A 19998-nucleotide genomic window follows, 5' to 3' on the forward strand; every position below is an offset into this window, starting at 1 on the left:
TCTAGATACCAAAAAACAAACGTGATATATTCCTTTGCCGTATTGCTAAGAGTGATCAACTTCATCACTGTGTTGGCGTTGTGTGTGTGTGTGTGTGTGTGTGTGTGTGTGTGTGTGGGTGGGTTCATGATTTAAGGAGTATACAGAGTAGATAATCCTTTATGTGTAGAATGTCATTAAAATTCCAAAAAAAGTAAATAAACAAAGCAACTGGACTTGTTTTCCGTAGTTGAAGACGTTTCGCTTCCTCTCCCGGAAGCTTTCTCAATTCAAAAAGTTCACTTTTTGAATCATCCAGGTCAATGACCATGACCTGGATGACTGAGAATCTTCACCAGCAAAATGTCATTAAAAATCCAGAAATTTGAGACAGGAAAAGGATGAAGTTTTGAAATCGGACCTTGGCAGGGATCCTGAAAGCAGGTCTGCCTGGCACATTTTCACAAGAGCTCTATGTCAAAACAAACTTTTTTTATTTGAAAGAAGGTTAAAAGAACTCCCAAAGAGTCCCAATATTCTGCATGTAAGATGGAAGCAGAGACGGATTCAATAGTGGTGAAATTGATGTTTCTCAATCTACTTTGAAGCCTGTGAAAATAAATAACTAAATAGGCAGAATTTCACAGATTTCTTTAGACGTTGCACACCCAACAACATCGTTGGGAATTGTTATACTTTTTTAATGGTTAGAAGAAAGATCAGTTAATTGGTTTATGACAGACCTTTTACTCAACAGAAAGGCCGTGTTCATTAATGTAGAGTGTGACGTTTTGGCCGTTAATAGCAGTGACAGAATAGATTCTGCCTTGAAACGAGACGAAAGTCACCTTGGGAGTATTCTTTCAAAAAAACCTTAAAGTTCAATCTTTAAAAAATGTGCTGAGGTAACAAATTAGACGATTTTTGACGGATTCCCGTTATGTTTTCTATCCATTATAAAATAAATGTGCTGGAGACAGATCTAGACTTTGACTTTACTTTATTATTTCCCCAAAGGGCAATTTGTTTGCAGCAAGTAATGGTAGTAATAATAGCAGTCACAACTTAATCACACAAACAATACAGACAATAGACAAGACAGAAGGATAAGAAGTGACTTAGAAAAGTTAAAGGAGGTCAATCTAAAACACATTTGCAAAAGATAAAAGACTGGAGCTAAGACTTGGAAGTAAAGATTAACGATAAAAGCTGAAGTTAAAATTAAAGTGCAGCACTTAGATGGCGACCTTAAATCAGGACCTGATTTAAGGTCCTGACCCTACAGTTTGTTTAAAAAGCCAGCGACTGTAGGGACCAAAGAGTTTTTCAGTCTGTTGGTTTGACACCTTGGTATGGCGGCTCTCCTACCTGAAGGGAGGGGCTTAAACTCTTTATACAGGGGGTGCGTATGGTCTGCCAACACTTTTTTGGCTTTGGTCACTGATCTGGACTTGATTAGGTCCATAATGTCGTTCAGTTGTGCTCCAATGATTTTTCCGCATTCTTTAACGATGCCCTGCAAGCGGTTACGTTTTTTTTCACATTCAGCAAACCAAACCAGCAAAGAAAGGAAAAGGTGAGAACAGATTCAATAAAACGACTTTAAAACATTTTCATAAAAAAACACAATCAACATCAAAACTCCTCAACTTTCGAAGAAAATGCATCCTCTGGTGGGCTTTTCTGCTCAGTGCATCTGCCTCAAATGTCAGTTTATTGTTTATCACTGCGCCCAGGTACTTGTACTCTTGCACCACCTCCACTGCCTGTCTGTTTACAGAGACAGGAGAGAGAAGGGGAGGAGCCTTTCTAAAGTCTATGCACATTTATTTTTGTTTTAGACACATTAATGTGCAGAAAAGAAGACTGGCACCACTCGAAAAAATCCTGCAGGACCGGCCCGTTGGGGCATCGCCATTCAACAAGGACACAATGACAGAATCGTCAGCAAACTTAATAATGTGATGATTCTCCCGCTGACTTTGGCCCATGTTTGTGTCTAGAATGAACAACAGAGGTGATGAGATGCCACCCTGAGGCGCACCAGTACAGGACGCCACAGCATCAGACAGAGAGCCATTCACTTTGACTCGCTCTGTTCTATTTATCAGGAAGTCAATTAGCCACTGGATCAAAGCAGTATCCACCTTGCTGGATTTGAGTATCTCTGCCAGTAAGTGGGGCTGGATGATGTTAAAAAGCCAACAAGAAGTTATCAAAAAACAACCCCACAAAGATGTTTGACCGCCTCAAGGTGAGTGAGGGCCGTGTTAAGTAGGGAGGCAATGGCATCATCCACCCCTCTTCCTGCTAGGTAGGCGAAGTGGAATGGATCCAGCATTGACTGGGTGCGATTTGAAAGTTCCCATTTGATGATTTTATTCCAAAGGTTTTCAGAATGAGAGAAGTCAGTGCTATGGGCCTGAAGTCATTCAACTCCTTAGATGACTTAGATTTTGGTACGGGAACCAGGATAGAAGATTTCCAGATGTTGGGGCTTTGTAGAGCTCCAGAGATCTATTGAAGATATAACAAAAGACATCCATTAATTGCTCCGCCCAGTTTTTGAGAACCCGCCCCCCAATACCATCCTCTCCTTTACCTCTTGAAGCTGTTTGAGGACTGTGTCCTTATCTAAACACACATTGTTTCTGTGCTTGGGGGGCAGCCTCCATAAAAGCAGACAATTCATGCTTAAAATCGTGAACATTAAAACGATTAAAAAAATTGTTCAATTCATTAGCAAATTCAGATGCGTCAGTGACACCACTGGGGACAGTGGCCGTCTTTTTGGCCTTCCATGCCCATCATTGTTTTTACACCCTCCCAAGATGGACAGGCGTTTCCTGATGTGAACAGACCCTGTGCTTCTGTAATTAAGCTGGGATCTATGATAGAGGTAGTACTATTCAATCAAATAGAAAATTAAGGATATACAATGTTATTTTTATTTGTTCTTTAAATCACATGTCACTAATGTTTTTTTTTTTATCATTGAGTGCAAAAATACATAATTGAACAAGCTGTTATTTGAATATTTTATGTCGGGGTTTTGAGTTTCAACAAACTGGGAGTAAACAAAATCAGTGTTCATTATTCAATTTGCCGGAGACTGCTTAATGCCAGTTTAAGGAACATAGTCCAGTTGTCATGTGGGGTGATGACATCACATGAGCACAAAAAAATCAAGCAGATCAGCCAACCTTTCAGAAGTTTTAGAAGTCTGCCCTGTTCCTCTTAACAAATGGCTTCCATGTTTTTTGTTGTTGTTGTTGCCCAATTTTCTTTAAATTCAGGCAGCTTTGCTTCAACCCTACAGAGCACAGGTAAACACCTGTGAGGGACAAATATGGAGGAAAAAGATAAAATGAATACAAATAGAGATGCTCAAGAGAATTACAGTTGCCTCATGTCAACAGAGATGTGTGTGTGTTGAAGCTTAGATTTCTTATCTTGATTAAATATTTTACATCAGAATAGCGAAACAAATGAAAAAAAATGTACCATCACATATTGTTATATTGGTGCAAAACTACATGAGAAGTGTGATTTATTTAAGAGAAAAGCCTGGCTAGTAGCTTTTTAAATTAAATCAAGTAGGCCAATATTTACGTTGCTGTCATTGGCTATGCTATGTTGTTACATGTTGTTATTATTGTATTTTTTGTTGTTTCATATGATTATTATTATTCAGCAGCATCTCTTGGAAAGGCCAAATGTAAAACTGGCAAAACAATGGTCAAGGTGGTAAAAAGTGCAACTTCAGCTAGTTTACATACTTCTAAATCATATCAAAAATAAAAACAGACCCGGGGGAAAGAGAACCTTTCACAAATAGAATAAAAATAAGCGTCCTGGAATATTAACCATCAGCTGCACTCGTCTTTAAATATCGGCATTGGCCACTAAATAACCCACATCATTTGACCTCTAATCACAAACAGACCACAGTCATAACCCAGAAATGTTGGTGCGCTTCCTCCATCAGTCTGAGTCATGCAGCGGAGAGAGTCGGCCAGGCTACACATGCACAGCACACGGTCAACTCTGTGACACGGTCTGGTGAATTGAGATTAACCAAAAACTAGTAGAACGTCTCTGGGATCAAATTGGGAAAACCTGGAAGCATTACTAGGGCATAAGAAATGAAAACGTAGCTGGCGAAATACAGTTGGATTTTTTTTTTTTTTTTATTATTATTATTGTTTATCCAGTGTGATATAGGCGGAAGAAGTGCTGGCCTGTAGTGAAACTTTGGACGTTTGATCATCTTTTAATTGGGGGTCAATGGTAAAAGCTGTCAAAACAATTTATAATACATTAAAAAGCAATTTCAACTCATGGCAAAAACAATAAACGTGACATTTTGAAGGGATTTCATCACGATTGCATAACCCACCCCCCCCAAAAAAAAATAAATTAACAAATTAAATGGCAATAGTAGTGTATAAAAACACATATTAAATGGGAATCCATGGCACAAACAATGCCAGAGGGAAACAGATTGCTCTCTTTAGTTTGACACGCTTATAAAATACTTGAAGAATAAACATGAACACGTTAAATGGCAGCAAAAGCACCTGGCCAAATTTTATGCCTAAAATTAAAATAACAAACAAAAATAAACTGTTCAGAGACCTCTAGGCACTTACGGTCATTCATTTTCCTTTTATAAAGCCAAAACATTTCCTCAGGTACAGCAGCACCTTCCAAACAAGCAAATTATTTTGCATAAAAGCAGCGAGGTCCCACTCTGTGATCCGTTTCTATAGTTTACATCTAACAAGTTTAACACGTGACAACACCTACACAGAATAAAGAGTCGGTCTTTTGTGTGTCTGAAATGTAAAGATTTGGAGGCTCGCAGCTTTTGACGCCTTCCAAAACCTCTGAATTTCATCAAGGCGAAGATTATTAAACCAATCAAACATCAGGTTTTTTTTTTTGTCTTACCCCCTAAAATGCTTCTAGTTGAAACTCTAAACGGTGCTTCCTGATTCATTCTTATTCATCATGACATGTTGGGATGTTGGGGGGTTGGGGGGTAGGTGTGGTTTCCAGGGTTGAACCAGGGTCCCGGGTTTAAAATAGAACCAACCAAAGAATATTCACAAGCCAAACAGACTGAGTTCTGTTGATTGGGAAGAGTGAGGAGCTTGTGGACTGCGTGTTACAGGGTTTACTGTAAGCCTCTGGCGGTCGCAGGACGAGCCTGGGAGCAGACGAGGGGTCCTTCGGTTGAAATCCAGTGCCAGTGTTTCTGCTGGCTAGATGTGAACGGACTCTGATCATTCTTCACCGATTCACTGCCTCAGTTGGGAATGAAGAGGCCGCTTGCAGGTTTGGTTTAACCAAACAAACAAGTTTTCTGTCAAGATTGAACTTCTTCTCACGTTGCCTGTCATGTGGAAAAGTAGTTTTTTTGTTGTTGGTATGAAGACGTTTGCTCCCTCGGGCAGCCTGTCACGAACACGCTGGCGGTGCGGCGTAAACAGCTTTGCTGTAGCCTAGCGGCAACGGACGAGGCAGCAGCCCTAGAAGGTGTATCGCCTCTTATTCCCTTGTTTATGGAGCTTCAAGTTGATTTCCTCTGATGGTCTGTGCACCGTCTGAGCGCCGCAGCCAGCTCCGGAAAGGTTATCAAAAGCAAATATGTGCTCTGGAGGCTCATCAAAGCTGTAGAGATAGGCTTGTGTACTCAGCTGTTTAAAATCTGTCAGTGCCGAAGCAGAGGGAGGGGGGGGGGGGGAGCTTAATAAGCTGCTACACCTGTCGTCGGTGTTTTCCCTCAGCTGGTGCAAGCATGTATATTTTGATCAGGCTCTCCCGCTTAGGATCGTCACAAGCGCGATTGGCAGCAGCTCTCCGTGAAAGACAGCCGTGCTGGGGCTGCAGAGAGGTTACTGAGGGTAAAGCATCAAGGCTGTGGGGATGTAACATCTCTTGGCAGCGTGCCTTTTTACGGCCCTGCATGTTGGGACTCTGTTAACAGGTATGCAGCTAGCCGAGCGGTGCTGACAGTGAGCACAAACAAGTAGATTACTGACGGACAAAACCACCATACTTGCTCCTCTGGCAGCAAAGCACACCAGGTGCCCTAATGTTCTTCTCGTGATCATAGACACAAGCAATAATTTCTATAAGTAAAGCTTGTAGCGTTTTATTTGCCGTTGCTTTGGGGTTTACAGAGCAATAAAATTAAATCAACAATGAGTGCATGTAATATTTGCATAGTTTTGAATGAGCTACAGTTTGAACTTGACTTCACACAATCCTCTTGAACTTTATTTGCAATCTTCTAAAAGTTGCTACGCAATAACGAAACAATATTTCTCATCAGAATCTCTCAAATTGCTCTCAGCATGACTTTTTGTTCACAAGCGTCGTTTCCCCCAGGCCGTTAGGAGTCTCCGATAACTGAGTCAACATTTTCTTATCAAATGCGTGCCATCATCTCTGCCTATATAATAACACTACATTACTGCAGGTTAGGAATTCAAATCCTGTACCATAACAATCATCTTTCAACATGAATCAAGAATTGTGTTTTAATCTTTGAATTTAGAGCCATACTATATATCAATTTGCAATCTCTATCACAACGTCGGTGTGCAACATCTCAACCCTGTAGGACTACTTGAATTAATCATAATAGTCTTTGTTTAGGGAGCCAGAGTCTGCGGGATTCAAACCGGGGAACTAGCCCATTGGCCAACGCTTCCCCGAACTGTTCGGAAGGATATTATATTTCAGGTCTAAAGCATTCACGCTCCGCTTGCCACATGGACTGGCTTTATGCATTTACAATAAGTCCAATGTTTATTGGTGTCACTGCTGTTTCACGTAATACTTTTTGCATTTTTGTCATAACATAGGTAAAATAGTGGGTTATATACAGCTTTGACGGCATTCAAATAGATATTTAAAAAGCTTTTTTCAATTTGAAACCTTATTAGCTCTGAACGATGGTGGTGTGTCATCAGGAAAACTCTCTCTTTCCTGGAAATTCACCAGCTTTCCTTCTTTCACATTCATACGATATAACTTTATAGACCAGCATTTAAGTGGTAGTGCGACAACCTGTTAGCTGCTTGGTGCGAGTTTTCCATGACTCAATGCCCCCGAGCTTTTGAAGTATAAACCCACCTCGCAGTGATGTGCGATGATGGCTTTCATGCTGCTGTGGGTGCTGCTGGGGCTTCAGGCTGAGTATTGTTTTGAGCCCATCTTCCAGGTGAGAGTAAGAGCTGGATAGGTAAACACTCCACCCATCATCAACAATCATTACGGTCTTTTCTCACCAAACTTTTCCATACACCGACTTGCGTAAGTCAGAAAATACACTGCAAAAAAAATTGTTTTTTTTTAACAACTTTAAAAGAAAAGAAATATATATTTACTGCAGTTTACAATAGGTCTAAGTGGACATGGAATCAAAGTAAGCACATTTCCATCAAGTTTTATTTCTTCAGCAAACCTCAATAGCACTTATATTACATTTATTTCCAATTTATGTACAGAAAAAAATCAAACTACCTTTTGTTGTGTGGCTTTTGGTCCAGAGCCAAGACATTTCACTCCTAGTGAGGGAAAATTCTTTAATTGATTTATAATCGTTGGGTATGAACTAGTGTTGTGCCGATGCCATTTTTTGGCCCCGATACCTGGCTGTGCAGTATTGGCCGATACCGATACCATCTGTTTGAAATTGATATGTGTGTGTATATATGAAGAACTGCATACTACTTAGGGTAGTAGAACTTTTTTATTGCCTACCTGGAATGGGTGACAATAGTTGAATAAACCTTTGGCTCTCAAAGGCTGAACTGAACAATTAGTAGATGTAGAGATTTCTAGTGAGGGACCGAAACAATTACCTTATTTTTCGGACTATAAGTCGCACCAGACTATAACTCAAATTTATTTAGAAATTTATTTCACACAATCCAAGACTAAAAAAACTGACATTTTAATCTGGTAAACAAACTTATTCAATTACACAGCTGCATCCACAATCGGCTGAATACTATGAAACATACCTGGAATGTTGAATGAGGTAAATTAGCATAAAAAGCCACCAACTTCAATCCGGAAAGTTTTCATCAGCGCATTTCAGCGTTATGGCCCTCTGCAACCGAAAGTTGCCAAAATTATTGACGTATAACACGGATGTTTGAGAGCAACATAAAGCTCAGATGCATCAGCGAAGTTTTAAATCGCCCGGACAATAGACCTGTAGCTAGCTCTAGCTGTTATTAGCGTCACGGACAGCCCAATAACTTGGTTCTGTCGCGGTCTGGGCCTTTTGAGCTGCACCACACGTGAATGCAGACTAACAAAACATACAAATGTGTTCTGCCTGTTGCTGTCTACAAGGTAATGTTTAAATACATTTTTAAGTGGTACAGGATCAGTGTATAGTTTTCACAAGCCTAGAGCGCCCTCTTAAAGCTATAGACAGAAACGTTTACTACTTGGGTCATGTTGGTCAATATGTTTTCCATTGAAAATTGATATATAAGCTGCTGAAAAATGTGACTTGTAGCCTGGAAAATATGGTAGAAATGAAATACTGTGTGTATTTATTTTGGGAGCTTTGCTCTGTTGGCAGCAGTGATTGGTCAACATTTTGATCAAGACTGAAATAGCTGGACATAAAGCCCTATCTTGCATAGTTTCCAAATGACAAATCTAATGAATTTCTATATTAATTTACACTTATAACTTTTTGCAAAAGCCAATCTGCGAAATTTAGCCATGTCCTTAGGCTCCTCTTTGCTGATTGTTAGGAATTGATCACACACTTGGCTTAATGCACAGTTTCTTGCAAAATGACTTAAAACGCTTTAACTTTTTCACATTTTGTCACATAACAAACTTTTTTATATTTTTTGCGGAGTGATTAAATAATACGTAAATGTCAAGCGGAAGAAAAGATACATGATGTTAAATACCTAAAATGTAAGTGTGGCATTTAAATGCATGCAGCTCCCTTTTACTCAGATGCACCTAAATTAGATCAAGCAGCACAGATTATCCTTAGACATTAGTGAGTACAGTGCTCCTGTGTATAATTAATGCCAGTATAAATCCAGCTGTTCTGTGAAGGCCTCAGATGTTTGTTAGTGGACAAATAGCATCATGAAGACCAAGGAACATTGCTGACAGGTCAGGGAATAAGGTGTGGAGAAACTCAAAGCAGGGTTAGCAATAAAAAAAAATCCCAATTTTTGCACATTGCTGGAACTCTGCTCGCTCTATCATCTGAAAATGGAAAGAGTGTGGCTCGCCTGCTAACCTTCCAAGATGGGGCCACTCACCTAAAATGACAGGCCGGGCAAAGAGAAGCAGCCAAGAGGCCCATGGTAACTGAAGGAGCCGCAGAGAACCACAGCTCAGGTGGAAAAGTCTGTTGAATGAATAGTTGAGCACTTCAGAAATCTGGCCTTTAAGAAAAAGTTGCAAGATTGGAGTTGTTGAAAGAAAACCAGTGAGCAGCTTTCCATGAAGTAACCCTGGGGACACACAGCAAACAGAAGGTGCCCTGGTCAGATGAGACCAAAAGTACATTTTTGGGCCAACGTACAAATGGCCTTGTGTGACAGAAAACTAATACCCTAAACATATCATCTCCATTTTGAGACATGGCGGTGTAGGTATCATGCTGTGGGGATAAGCTTTTTTCAGCATGAACAGGAAAGCTAGTCAGTTAATGGAACGATAAAGTCTTCCTTTTAACTCTGGGAATAGATAGATAGATATAACATATTAGTAATTCAAATAATACTGGGCAATCTTGAAAAGAAAAAAAAAAACATTTAGAGGCTTCAAAAAAAAAAAAAAAACCTGGTACTGGTAAAGAGGTTCAACTACCAGCAGGGAAACATCCCTAAACAGACAGCCAGAGCTGCAATGGAGCATAGTCATGTTTAAAATGCCCTACACCTAAATCTTTTTGACAGTCTTGGCTAAACAAAATACTTTTGTTAATAGACACTCTTCTAGTGGACCAATGTTTGCATAGCAAAATGGACCAAAATGTTGCTCTAAATACAACACATTGCAAGACAGAAAATCAATCTGACCATTGGGTCAGAACTCTGAATTAGATAGGAATAAAAACAAAAAACGCTTTGTCTATAGCTTCTTTTGTAGATAAAAAACATGGGTATAACTGTTAACCTTACTCTGGTTTAGCCTGTTTGATATTCGGACAGCAAACGTGTACATGTTAATTAAATGGTGTCTTTTGATAGAAGAGTTTGTAGTCCTTCGTACGCCATTATGAAAGCCTGTTAAAAGCATGCTGAGAAACACAACTGTGAGGGGTTATGAGGCCAACGCTTGAGTAACAACAGCCGGGAAGTCAAACCTTTTATTGAGTTGTTAAACTAAGCATGAATCAAACCTGATCCAAGTGTTTACTTTGTCACACCACGTGACTTTGCTTAAAAAAAAAAATCTGAAAAGGAAGACAAATATCTGTGCTGTTGCTCAAGTATATTGTCAATATTTAAAAAATGTGTTTTATAAAACTTTTTTTTTTTTTTGTAAAACATCACAGTTGCAGGAATGGAGTGTTTGTGTGTTTTTGTCTGTTTAACAGCAAAGAGTGGGGCAATAAAATATGAAATACCCTGGTTTCTCAGAACAGTTTTTGCTACAATTCTAAAGAGTCTTGCTAATAAAGATGTTGGGCAGAAGGAAATAAAACTGAAATAACTAAAAGCGCATCTTTCTATATTAAGTACAACTACAGTAAATACCAAGTTTTACAAGTACCAACAGCTCAAAAGATATTTTAAAATGGTATGAAACTTGGACTTTTTCAGTTATTGGAGCTGTTTGGACATAAAAAACATTAAGACAAAAATGTTCTAATCCATTGGCGCTGCATTATTGGTTGAAGGATACATTGTAGTTTATACGTTTACTCAGAAGTGGAAGTTTTCAAGTTTACGGTTGGGAAGATTACCTGAAAGGTTGTTAGATGTTTGAATTTAGAGGGGGAACGTCAGACGTGTCTCCACCCACCCATACCTCAAAATCCAATATGGCTACCTTGCATATAAAACTTTGTTAAAGCTGCAGTTAAATGTATTTTTCACCTCTGACACTTTGTATCTCATTAAATCTTTTAAACACATGGCTACACAACTTCCTTTAGTGAACATGTTGCTACGCTGTAAGGAAGAAACCCAGAGAAAGTCATTATAATTAGCTTGTCTTGCTAATAGGAATTAGCCTGGCCACTCGGCATATAAATTAGAAAATCCAAATTGGTTGCCAACGTGGAACGGGACACAGTCGAATTGGGTTTGGTGGCATTCGCAACTTCTTACTTCAGAGGTAAAAGGTGTCGTTTCTGACTCTGTCGCCCACGTTTGTATTCACCTTGCAAAAGATTTCATGCTAAAATTTCTTTTGAGCGCCGTTAAAGGCAGCCCAGGTACCACCAGTGGGTCCCTTTAGTTTCAGTTTGAGAACCTCGGTCTTGTTTACACATTCAGCGTAATATTCATCTAATCATGGCCGATCGCTTTCCTTCTGTCTTTCCCTCTTGCAGTTTGCACGCCCAGCATCGACATCGGCAACGACATCAGTGAGTTCAGACAGCTGGAGAACTGCACAGTGGTCGAGGGCTACCTGCAGATCCTCCTCATCGGCGACAAAAACAACAACAACGTGAACCAGGAGGTCTTCCGCACCCTCAGCTTCCCCAAGCTGACCCTGATAACCGACTTCCTGCTGCTCTTCAGGGTTTCCGGCCTGGACAGCCTGAGCACGCTCTTTCCTAACCTCTCCGTCATCCGCGGCCGTAACCTCTTCTACAACTACGCCCTGGTGATCTTTGAGATGACCAGCCTGAAGGACATCGGCCTTTACAACCTGAGGAACATAACGCGCGGCGCCATCCGCATCGAGAAGAACCCAGAGCTCTGCTACCTGGACTCCATCGACTGGTCCCTCATCATGGACGCAGAGTTCAACAATTACATCGCCGGGAACAAGCAGTCCAAAGAGTGCAGCGACGTGTGTCCCGGCATCATGGAAAACAGCCCCATGTGCAGAAAGACCATGTTCAACAACAATTACAACTACCGCTGCTGGAATTCCAACCATTGCCAAAAAGGTAAGCTGACTCTGACTCGTAATATCTCATCTGGGATTTGAACAGGATTGTGCAGACAGTCCAGCCTTTGACCTCATTCGTGTGGATGCCAAATATTTTGCCTAACAGACAGCTCTGCAGCCGTGGCCTGCTGCTTGTCACTTTAATGCCTGTGTTTTGGCTGAGAGAGGGGCCAAAAAAAAAAAAAAAGCTGTGGAGTGTGGGGTCTGGGTTTTCTCTCAAATGTTGACCCAAGTTAAGGTCACAAAAAGAAGCTCACAGTAAGTTAGCTCGGGCGATCTTTTTTTTTTTTTTAGCCTCTGCTGACGTGTTTGCTGTTTCAGTGTAGAAGTTAGAAACCTGCAGCAGCTCTTTTAACACACTAAAAAGTGAAGAGCAGTTATCGTTAACGACGGCCAACAAGTCAAGGTTGTTGCACTCCGGGTCGATTAATCCCACCTTCCTTAATGAACAGTTGAAAGAGCGTAATTAATCTGTCTGCGCACAACATGTTTCAAAGCTGCCGTTGGTGTTTACGTCTGCAGCGTTTTAGACGACTTGTTTTGCTGGTGCCTTTAAGACGACGTGTTTTGGCTGGCTCCGTGTGAGAGAGAGAGAGAGTGTGTGTGTGTGTCGAGCTACAATGTTTCCCTGGTGACTGGCGCCCTGCTGCAGACTCAGCATGTTAATGTTGTCTGTCTTGTGACATGGAGCTGTCGCAGGGACTGGCCTGGAGTTGGCAGGTATGGATGTGCAGAGACGCAGCTCTTCGTCGGACGCACTCGCAACGCAGATGGTTGCACATTCGCGGTCGTCTGCGAACGGGCGAGGTGCAAAGATGCAAACGTTTGACGGGCCCACTTGCGCCCGGGCTGCGCTGTGGGTTGTTGGAGTGACAGGAGTGTGGGCATGCTGGAAAAGAAACAAAAAAAGTGGAATATGTTTGGTACGTTGGATGAAAAAGGGGGTGTTGGTTACTTTATTTCTTTTCTGCCCACATTAGTCGTGGAGAAATAATTTCGAACATCAGTCGATGATTCTCTGTCTTTGTGTGGGCTGCAGTTTACTTAACCTCACTACTTCTCTGTCCAAATGTGAAAAGGCTACCTGTTTGTGTCCAATTCCTGATTTTTTTAGTTTGTTTTATGCACTAGTGGCATTTTGTCGACTACTCAATAAGTCTTTTAATCGGTCTCAGCTTTATGGGGGCGTAGCGTAGCATGTTTTACCTGTCCAAGTCTGCACACCTGTGAATTGTACCCTGATTTCTCAACGTCATATACCCAGCGGAGACTTTGTATCTTGCTAAACATACTGAAAATACTCGGCTGGAAAATAGTTTTTGCCTTCAAAACCACTTTAATTCATAGTGCAAGGTGTCAGGAACATTTGTCAGAGATTTTATCTTGATATCTTTTTCTACTTCTCTAAAGAGCTGCCATCAGTTGCTTAAAAGACCAGCTTCTTCTTTTAGCTCCCAAATAGTTTTCAGAGATGCATTGATGAGAGCAATGGGTTGTGCATCGTAGAAATATTCCCAAGCAGCCCAATTTGCCTTCCCTGTAAAAAAAGAAAAAAGGGAAAACTTTTAAAACATCAAATATTTACCATGCTGAATATTTCATCAATTAAGAATTATTTTTACTTTCATTTTTTTCTTTCCCATTAATTATTTTTGTTGAACTCCTTACAGAACAGGTGATTTTTATCCCAAAGCATTGTTCTATTGTCTGTCCAATACCTGTGCAGGGACAGATCCAGTGTACCAATGCTGAAACACCATAGTACAAAAAAAAAAAGGCTGCTATGTTACTTTAGCGTTTCAGTCTGTAGTCTAAATGCCACTGCTGAAAAATAACCCTAAAAGCTACAGGCTCGTTTGAACCAAACGGCTCCACGGACATTTTAAGCCTTAACGAGCGGGTATCGCCCCTTCATTGGCTTCTGCGCTGCTTTCAGTACACACAGACCTCTGATCCAGTATCATCTGAGCAGTCTGTTGCCAGGAACATTAACGTAGTGTCTGGGTCAAATGTTTTTTTTTTTTTTTTTTTTTCAACTGCAGATATGCCAAGGCTTGGGCATCCTGGTGATTGCACCACCCTTGCTTGCCCTAAGGTGTCTGGGTCACACGGATCTCAGCTGTTTTTCAGAGCCCGTCCTTACAGACGAGACGTTTTGGTTGGTGATTTTTCTGTGTTGCCTTTGTGTCATCGGCTTTTCAAAAATCTGCCCTGTTTTGTTTATCCGTTTTAAGCATATTAGAAACAGCGATAGGTGGGGTATAACCATGTGGTGATGCTCGAGCATTTCACCAGACAGGGCATCAGACAGGGCTGAAAAGCCCATTAGATGCTGAACTGATCTCAGACATCAGCTCAACTACTCTCTCTGTAGCAGCTGCACAGTTTGGAGTTTATTAGGAGGTATACTGGAGAAGTTTGGTGTAATAAAGCCAGTCTTCATTGAAGTGAGGAAGACCGACTGCTGGAGAGATTGGCTAAACTGGCAAACGACTCCACTACAGATGAAATGCTGTCTGCCTGAATATTATTCACCACAGCTTTTACAAAATATATCCCCAGTACGCAAGGACAGGTATGAATGCAACTGTATTTAACCAAGAGATTAAAACGGGTTTTCCCCAGGGTTTTAAAAAGTCTTCGCCTTAAATTTGAAAATCAAAAATTTGAGGCTTTAAAAAGCCTTACATTTACAGAATGATCTTGTTAATGTCTTACGTTTGTTTAAATAGGTCTTGATTTCTATATGCCTATGTGACACAGTCTCAAATTCACAATAAATGCTCCCACAACACTGAATGTTGCTTTATTGAATGTATTTACAACTAAAAACACACAGCCAGCCAATCGGGTTTCGCTTTATTGCTTAGTCCATATCACTTGATGGTCAATGTGAGGAAACAGAAGCTGTCATGGGAAAATGCGATTTTTTTTACCAACACTTGTCATCAAAAGAGTCAAAAGCAGTAGCGGTGGTTCTTCCACGCTGTTTCTGAGACATAACTGCTCTGCAACTCCTGTTAACGACCTCTAGGTTGTCTTCGGACCAGAACCTATATCGTGAGCGGGGTTTCTCTGGATTCTCTGTGACTAAACACCACTCGTACAGTGCAAATGCCTTTCTATGTGTCCCGACTCGGACTTCGTCTAGTCATTTAAGAGGGTAAAAGACAAAACGGCACGTATAACCCAGGGCTGTACCTAACAGGTTAGGTTGCAGCTGCCAATGATTAAGAGCTTTTAGTAAAGGTTGCTGAAAAAACAACATATAGGAACCGTATAATGGAAAGTTTTTGCAATTTTTAAAGCTTTTGACATTTTAGACATAATAATAGTTGTTGTTGTTATTATTATTATTATTATTATTATTATTATTATTATTATTATTATTATTATTATTATTATTATTATTATTATTATAGTTCACTAGTAGCAGAAAACCCACCTTTCACAGTGGAACATGTTATCACCCTCATTCATCTGCTGTGATAAGGGCCTATATAAAGCTTCTCTAATCTAATCTGGGATCTTTTGAGAGTCTGCCTTGCCCACAAGACTTCTGTTGTACTCACACATGACCATTCAGTGGCATTTCATGTCCATATTCAGTCTTTTGTCGTATCAATAAATGAGGGAAGGGAAAATTGCTAAGTCTGTCAGTGTTTCTACAAAGGGCTATGGCCTGAACTGCTTCATAAAACCAAGAGGGGGAAAAAAAGAAAAAGGTTCAAAGCCAGTTTCCATGTGTGGGAAAGTTTTCTAACCGTGCTGGCGGGGGCTCCATTGTCCTTGTGTTTACTCCCCTCATTTGTTTTTTGGGGATTCTGGTTTTGTCTCATTCATAACTCATACGCTTCTTCTGAAGAGGGGCTGTGTCCATGCACGCCGGAAAGCAAACATGTTGTTTCACTTTACCTCTCTCCCCTCAGAGCAGACCTGCACACATGCTCACACGTTGAATAGCATGGGGGGATGTTTTTTTTCCGGCACTTTGTATGGGCTGAGGAGATGAAAGCACATAATTAAAGTACCAAGTAGGTCTGGGATTTACTGGAAGGAATTTTTGCCATCTGTTAACCCCTGCTTGAAGGGATTACCATTAAGCAAGACAGTTTTTTCAGGGTTGTTTCTCACCCCTGCTACATTTGAGCTCACCATACCTGACATCTTACTGTTTGTTCATTAGTATCTTTAGTTGTTGGGTAGTTGTCTTGATGAACTTCATTCATCAATGGTATTGGTATAGAAAAGTATGTTCACAACTTAAATGCTTGTAGGATTTGAGTGTTTGATGTTGGTGGCTTCTGGTGGTGGAATGAAAAGAGACTTTCAGACACTAATAGACGTAATTTCACACCCATTAAAGGTACGTTCACACCAAACATTGGTTGGTTGCTTAACATTTCGTGTCTCTCGCAAAGTCCGTGCTGACAACGCAGCCGATTTCCCCCCAGCACGCCGTTTCTTCCGTATCATCCAATAAGAGGAGAGTCTAGCAGCTTGCCATTTCCTCTCATATGTTCAACTCACCGTGGCGGAGATGGATTTTACCGAGCTGGAAGAGGAGCACCCTTAACACGACCCGAACTGACAGAAAAGTAACTCAAGCAAAACTCTGACAAATCCCTGGCCTTTGGTGCGAACGGCAGTCATTGGTCAGAGTTATTGCAGGCCTGCTGTTCCCACAGAGATCGATTTTATTTATTTATATTTTAAACCTCCTTTTTCTGAATACATAATATATTGACTACTTTCAGGATGGAAGGACCTATTTATCTTCTATAACAAAAAATGTTTCCGTACAGGATTACCAACTATGGCTTTAAGAAGGAAAAAGAGTTGTTACCATAGTGGGTTAAAACTAAGCTTACATTTTAAAGTGAAAATGACACTTTATTGTTCCTTCGTGGTATTGCAGCCTACGTGATTGTTTAATTTAGCATGTATTTATTTCTGTATTTTTGATTCTGTCAGCATTACCATACTTTTTGGACTATAGGTCACTTTGGAATATAAGTTGCATCAGTCAAAAAATGTGTCATAAAGAGGTAAAAAAAAAAAAAAACATAAGTTGCATCGGACTATACGCATTTATTTAGAAATTAGTATAACACAATTCAAGACTAAAAACTGACATTTAATCTGGTAAGCAAACTTACACAACTGCTGAACACGGTTTGCACATTGCAACACTCTGCTGCATGAATGCATACTGAAGTAGTAAAACAACAAAATAGTAAAACAACATACAAACGTGTTCAGTCTTTGTTGTCTATAAGTTAATGTTTCAATTAATTTTTAAGCGGTACAGGAGCAGTATATAGTTTTCACAAGTCTAGAGCGCCCTCTTGGGGCTGTAGACGGTAATGTTTATTCCTCGGTTCATGTTGGTCAAAATGAATTGCCATTTAAAATTTATATATAAAGTGCACCTGACTATGACTATAAGTCGCAGGATTGGCCAAACTATGAAAAACATGCCGGATGCAATAAGTTAACGCTGTCTGAATAAATATTAGCAATTTGCAGACCGTGCCATTACCGGGTTAAGTCGGGCTGAAGTCCCTCATTGGGATGTTTCCCCAGTGTTGCTGTAGTTGTTGCTGAGTCCGCACTGTGCAATGTCTCTATTCGTGGAATAGTGCTGTAAGGTACAAGATGGTGAAACGGTCACTTATTGGTTATAAATGAGTTGGTGGCTAATTAATATTAAAAGTTAACAAATGGACTGAAACTGACAGAGCAGAAACTAGTTAGAACCAGTGACAAGCTACTCTGCTGATTCTTGTTGATCACCAAAGTACCGGTACAGTTGTATGGTACAAGAGTCCCATGTGTAAAGACTTGTGTGCATTTTCTAATTGGGTTTATTCCAGAAAACAATGTGCTCAAAATCCCAGATGCATGAAACTGAGCTTAGAAATTGTTTTGACGATCATTATTGTTTGATAATGCAAAAATCTGTATCTTTTTTACTTTCTTATGAACCGCTATTTGACTGGTAAACTGTAAAATGTGAACAATTAATTCAGGATCAACACATTCCCACAACATTTGGAGTGACTTGCCTTTTTAACTATAACCTCTTTAAAAAGCCCTGAGATAACGCCTTAATTGGTCTGACTTCAGTTTGTTTTTATCCCGTTCTGGATTCAGTTAATAACAAATATTCCCTCAATACAAATGGAAGTTAACAGATTAATAGGATGTGGAGGAATAAAAGCGAATGCGATCGCCTGGAGTGACATTCTCAGGGTCAGCAAATCCTATCATTTACATAAACACTGGAAACGCACATCCATGGTTAAATAGAACTGTCTGAGAAATTAAGCTCCAAGGGAAAACCTTGCTGGTCACATCATTAAAACACACATTGTTTTTTGTTTGAATTTATGTGCATTACTGGCTCTTAATTTTGCAGCACAAAAGCCAGAAATTGCGGTACGCAGTGTGTGTTATGGCGCCTGTGCACTTTATGGCATGACCACTTAGAGAAGGGCCCCATAGGAATGTTGCACAGATTAACACTGTTGGGTGCTGTATGTAATGTGAGGCAAAAAGCCAAATGGCAGAGATGTTTCTGATCAGGGAGTATATAAAAGTCAGAGGGGACTAGCTCCTTCAGAGAGTTCATAAGAGGATCTCACTTGTGCCAGTGCTTAAGGTCTAAGTAAACCTACTAACTAGTAGTTTACACCAGTGTCTGTTTAATCACTTCTATGATTCGCTCAATACCTTCATACACAGAGTGCCAACATCCTCTGTCTCCATTAATACGAGCTAGTCTGGAGGTACATGTGTGAGGCTTGAGACCATGTCTTGGCTTGTGGTTGAAGATTTGCTTTTAAAGCTTATAGGAACTTAAACAGTGCGTTCACTTTTGCAGTCTGTCTTTTGTGACATCTTAGCTGACATCCAACTGAGATTTTGGTAAATCAAATAAGTTGAGCACTGTCCTCAAGTTTTATTTATCCTAAAGTTATGTCAACATATTGGGTTGATTACAATACCAGTCAAAAGTTTGGACTTGCCTTCTCCGTCCAATGGTTTGTCTTTATTTTGTTACTACCTCTGGGAACTCCTTCAAGACAGTTGGAATACCATTTCAGGTGACTAACCTCATGATGCTCATTGAGAGAAGGCCAAGAGTGACCAAAGCAGTAATTAAAACTGGAGTGTGTATATTTAGGAAAAGCTAAAATATACAAGATGTTTTATGTTATTTCACAATTTTGTTTGATACATAATTCTATATACTGTTGAGTCATAGTTTTGATGTCTTCATTATGTATCTGGTGAATAGAAGGTCATAAAAATAAGGAAAAGCATTGAATGACAAAAGTGAGTCCAAGCTTTTGACTGGTAGTGTAAATTTGTGGGTGTGTCTTTTCCTTTAAAAACTCATTTGATTTTTTACCATCCCTTTAACGTACTTCATACATAATAGCTTTACATAGTGATAGGTAAAGTGTGTGAATATATACTGGAGATGGTGAATTACAATTATTTAGATTTTTCTTTCAAAATATATCCTGCTCACACTAAAAATACACTTTTAACCTGCCAATGAAAATTGTTGTGACTACACATGATAATTTTGAGAAAAAATACAATAGTATCATGATACTTACCTAAAGATTTAAAGTAAAATGTATAACATAATCTAAACAGAAAAGCAACAATCAATCATACAGCCACTAAAATAACAATGCATTTTTTATTATTCCTTTTCAATGCTATATATAATGTTCATTTTGGTTTTGATACAGACTTGTGTCAAAATGTATAATAAACATTCACTTAATTTAGTTATAGTTTTTTGCTTCTATTTTTACCCAACTTAATTATTATTGAGTAACTTCAGTTTATAAGCTGATATTAGCT

The 19998-nt window shown here is 39.8% G+C and overlaps 1 protein-coding gene across 1 annotated transcript in view; it reads left to right on the forward strand.

Moving 5' to 3' along the window:
- LOC105930480 (insulin-like growth factor 1 receptor) overlaps positions 1 to 19998 on the forward strand; it is a gene marked incomplete in the record, with an annotated part of 83733 nt that overhangs the window by 2227 nt on the left and 61508 nt on the right. Inside the window, 1 exon segment of the mRNA XM_036136479.1 lies at positions 11546 to 11585. Coding sequence (XP_035992372.1) covers positions 11546 to 11585 — 40 coding nt within the window.

Source organism: Fundulus heteroclitus, chromosome 4 (assembly GCF_011125445.2).
Source record: "Fundulus heteroclitus isolate FHET01 chromosome 4, MU-UCD_Fhet_4.1, whole genome shotgun sequence".
Taxonomy (NCBI): domain Eukaryota; kingdom Metazoa; phylum Chordata; class Actinopteri; order Cyprinodontiformes; family Fundulidae; genus Fundulus; species Fundulus heteroclitus.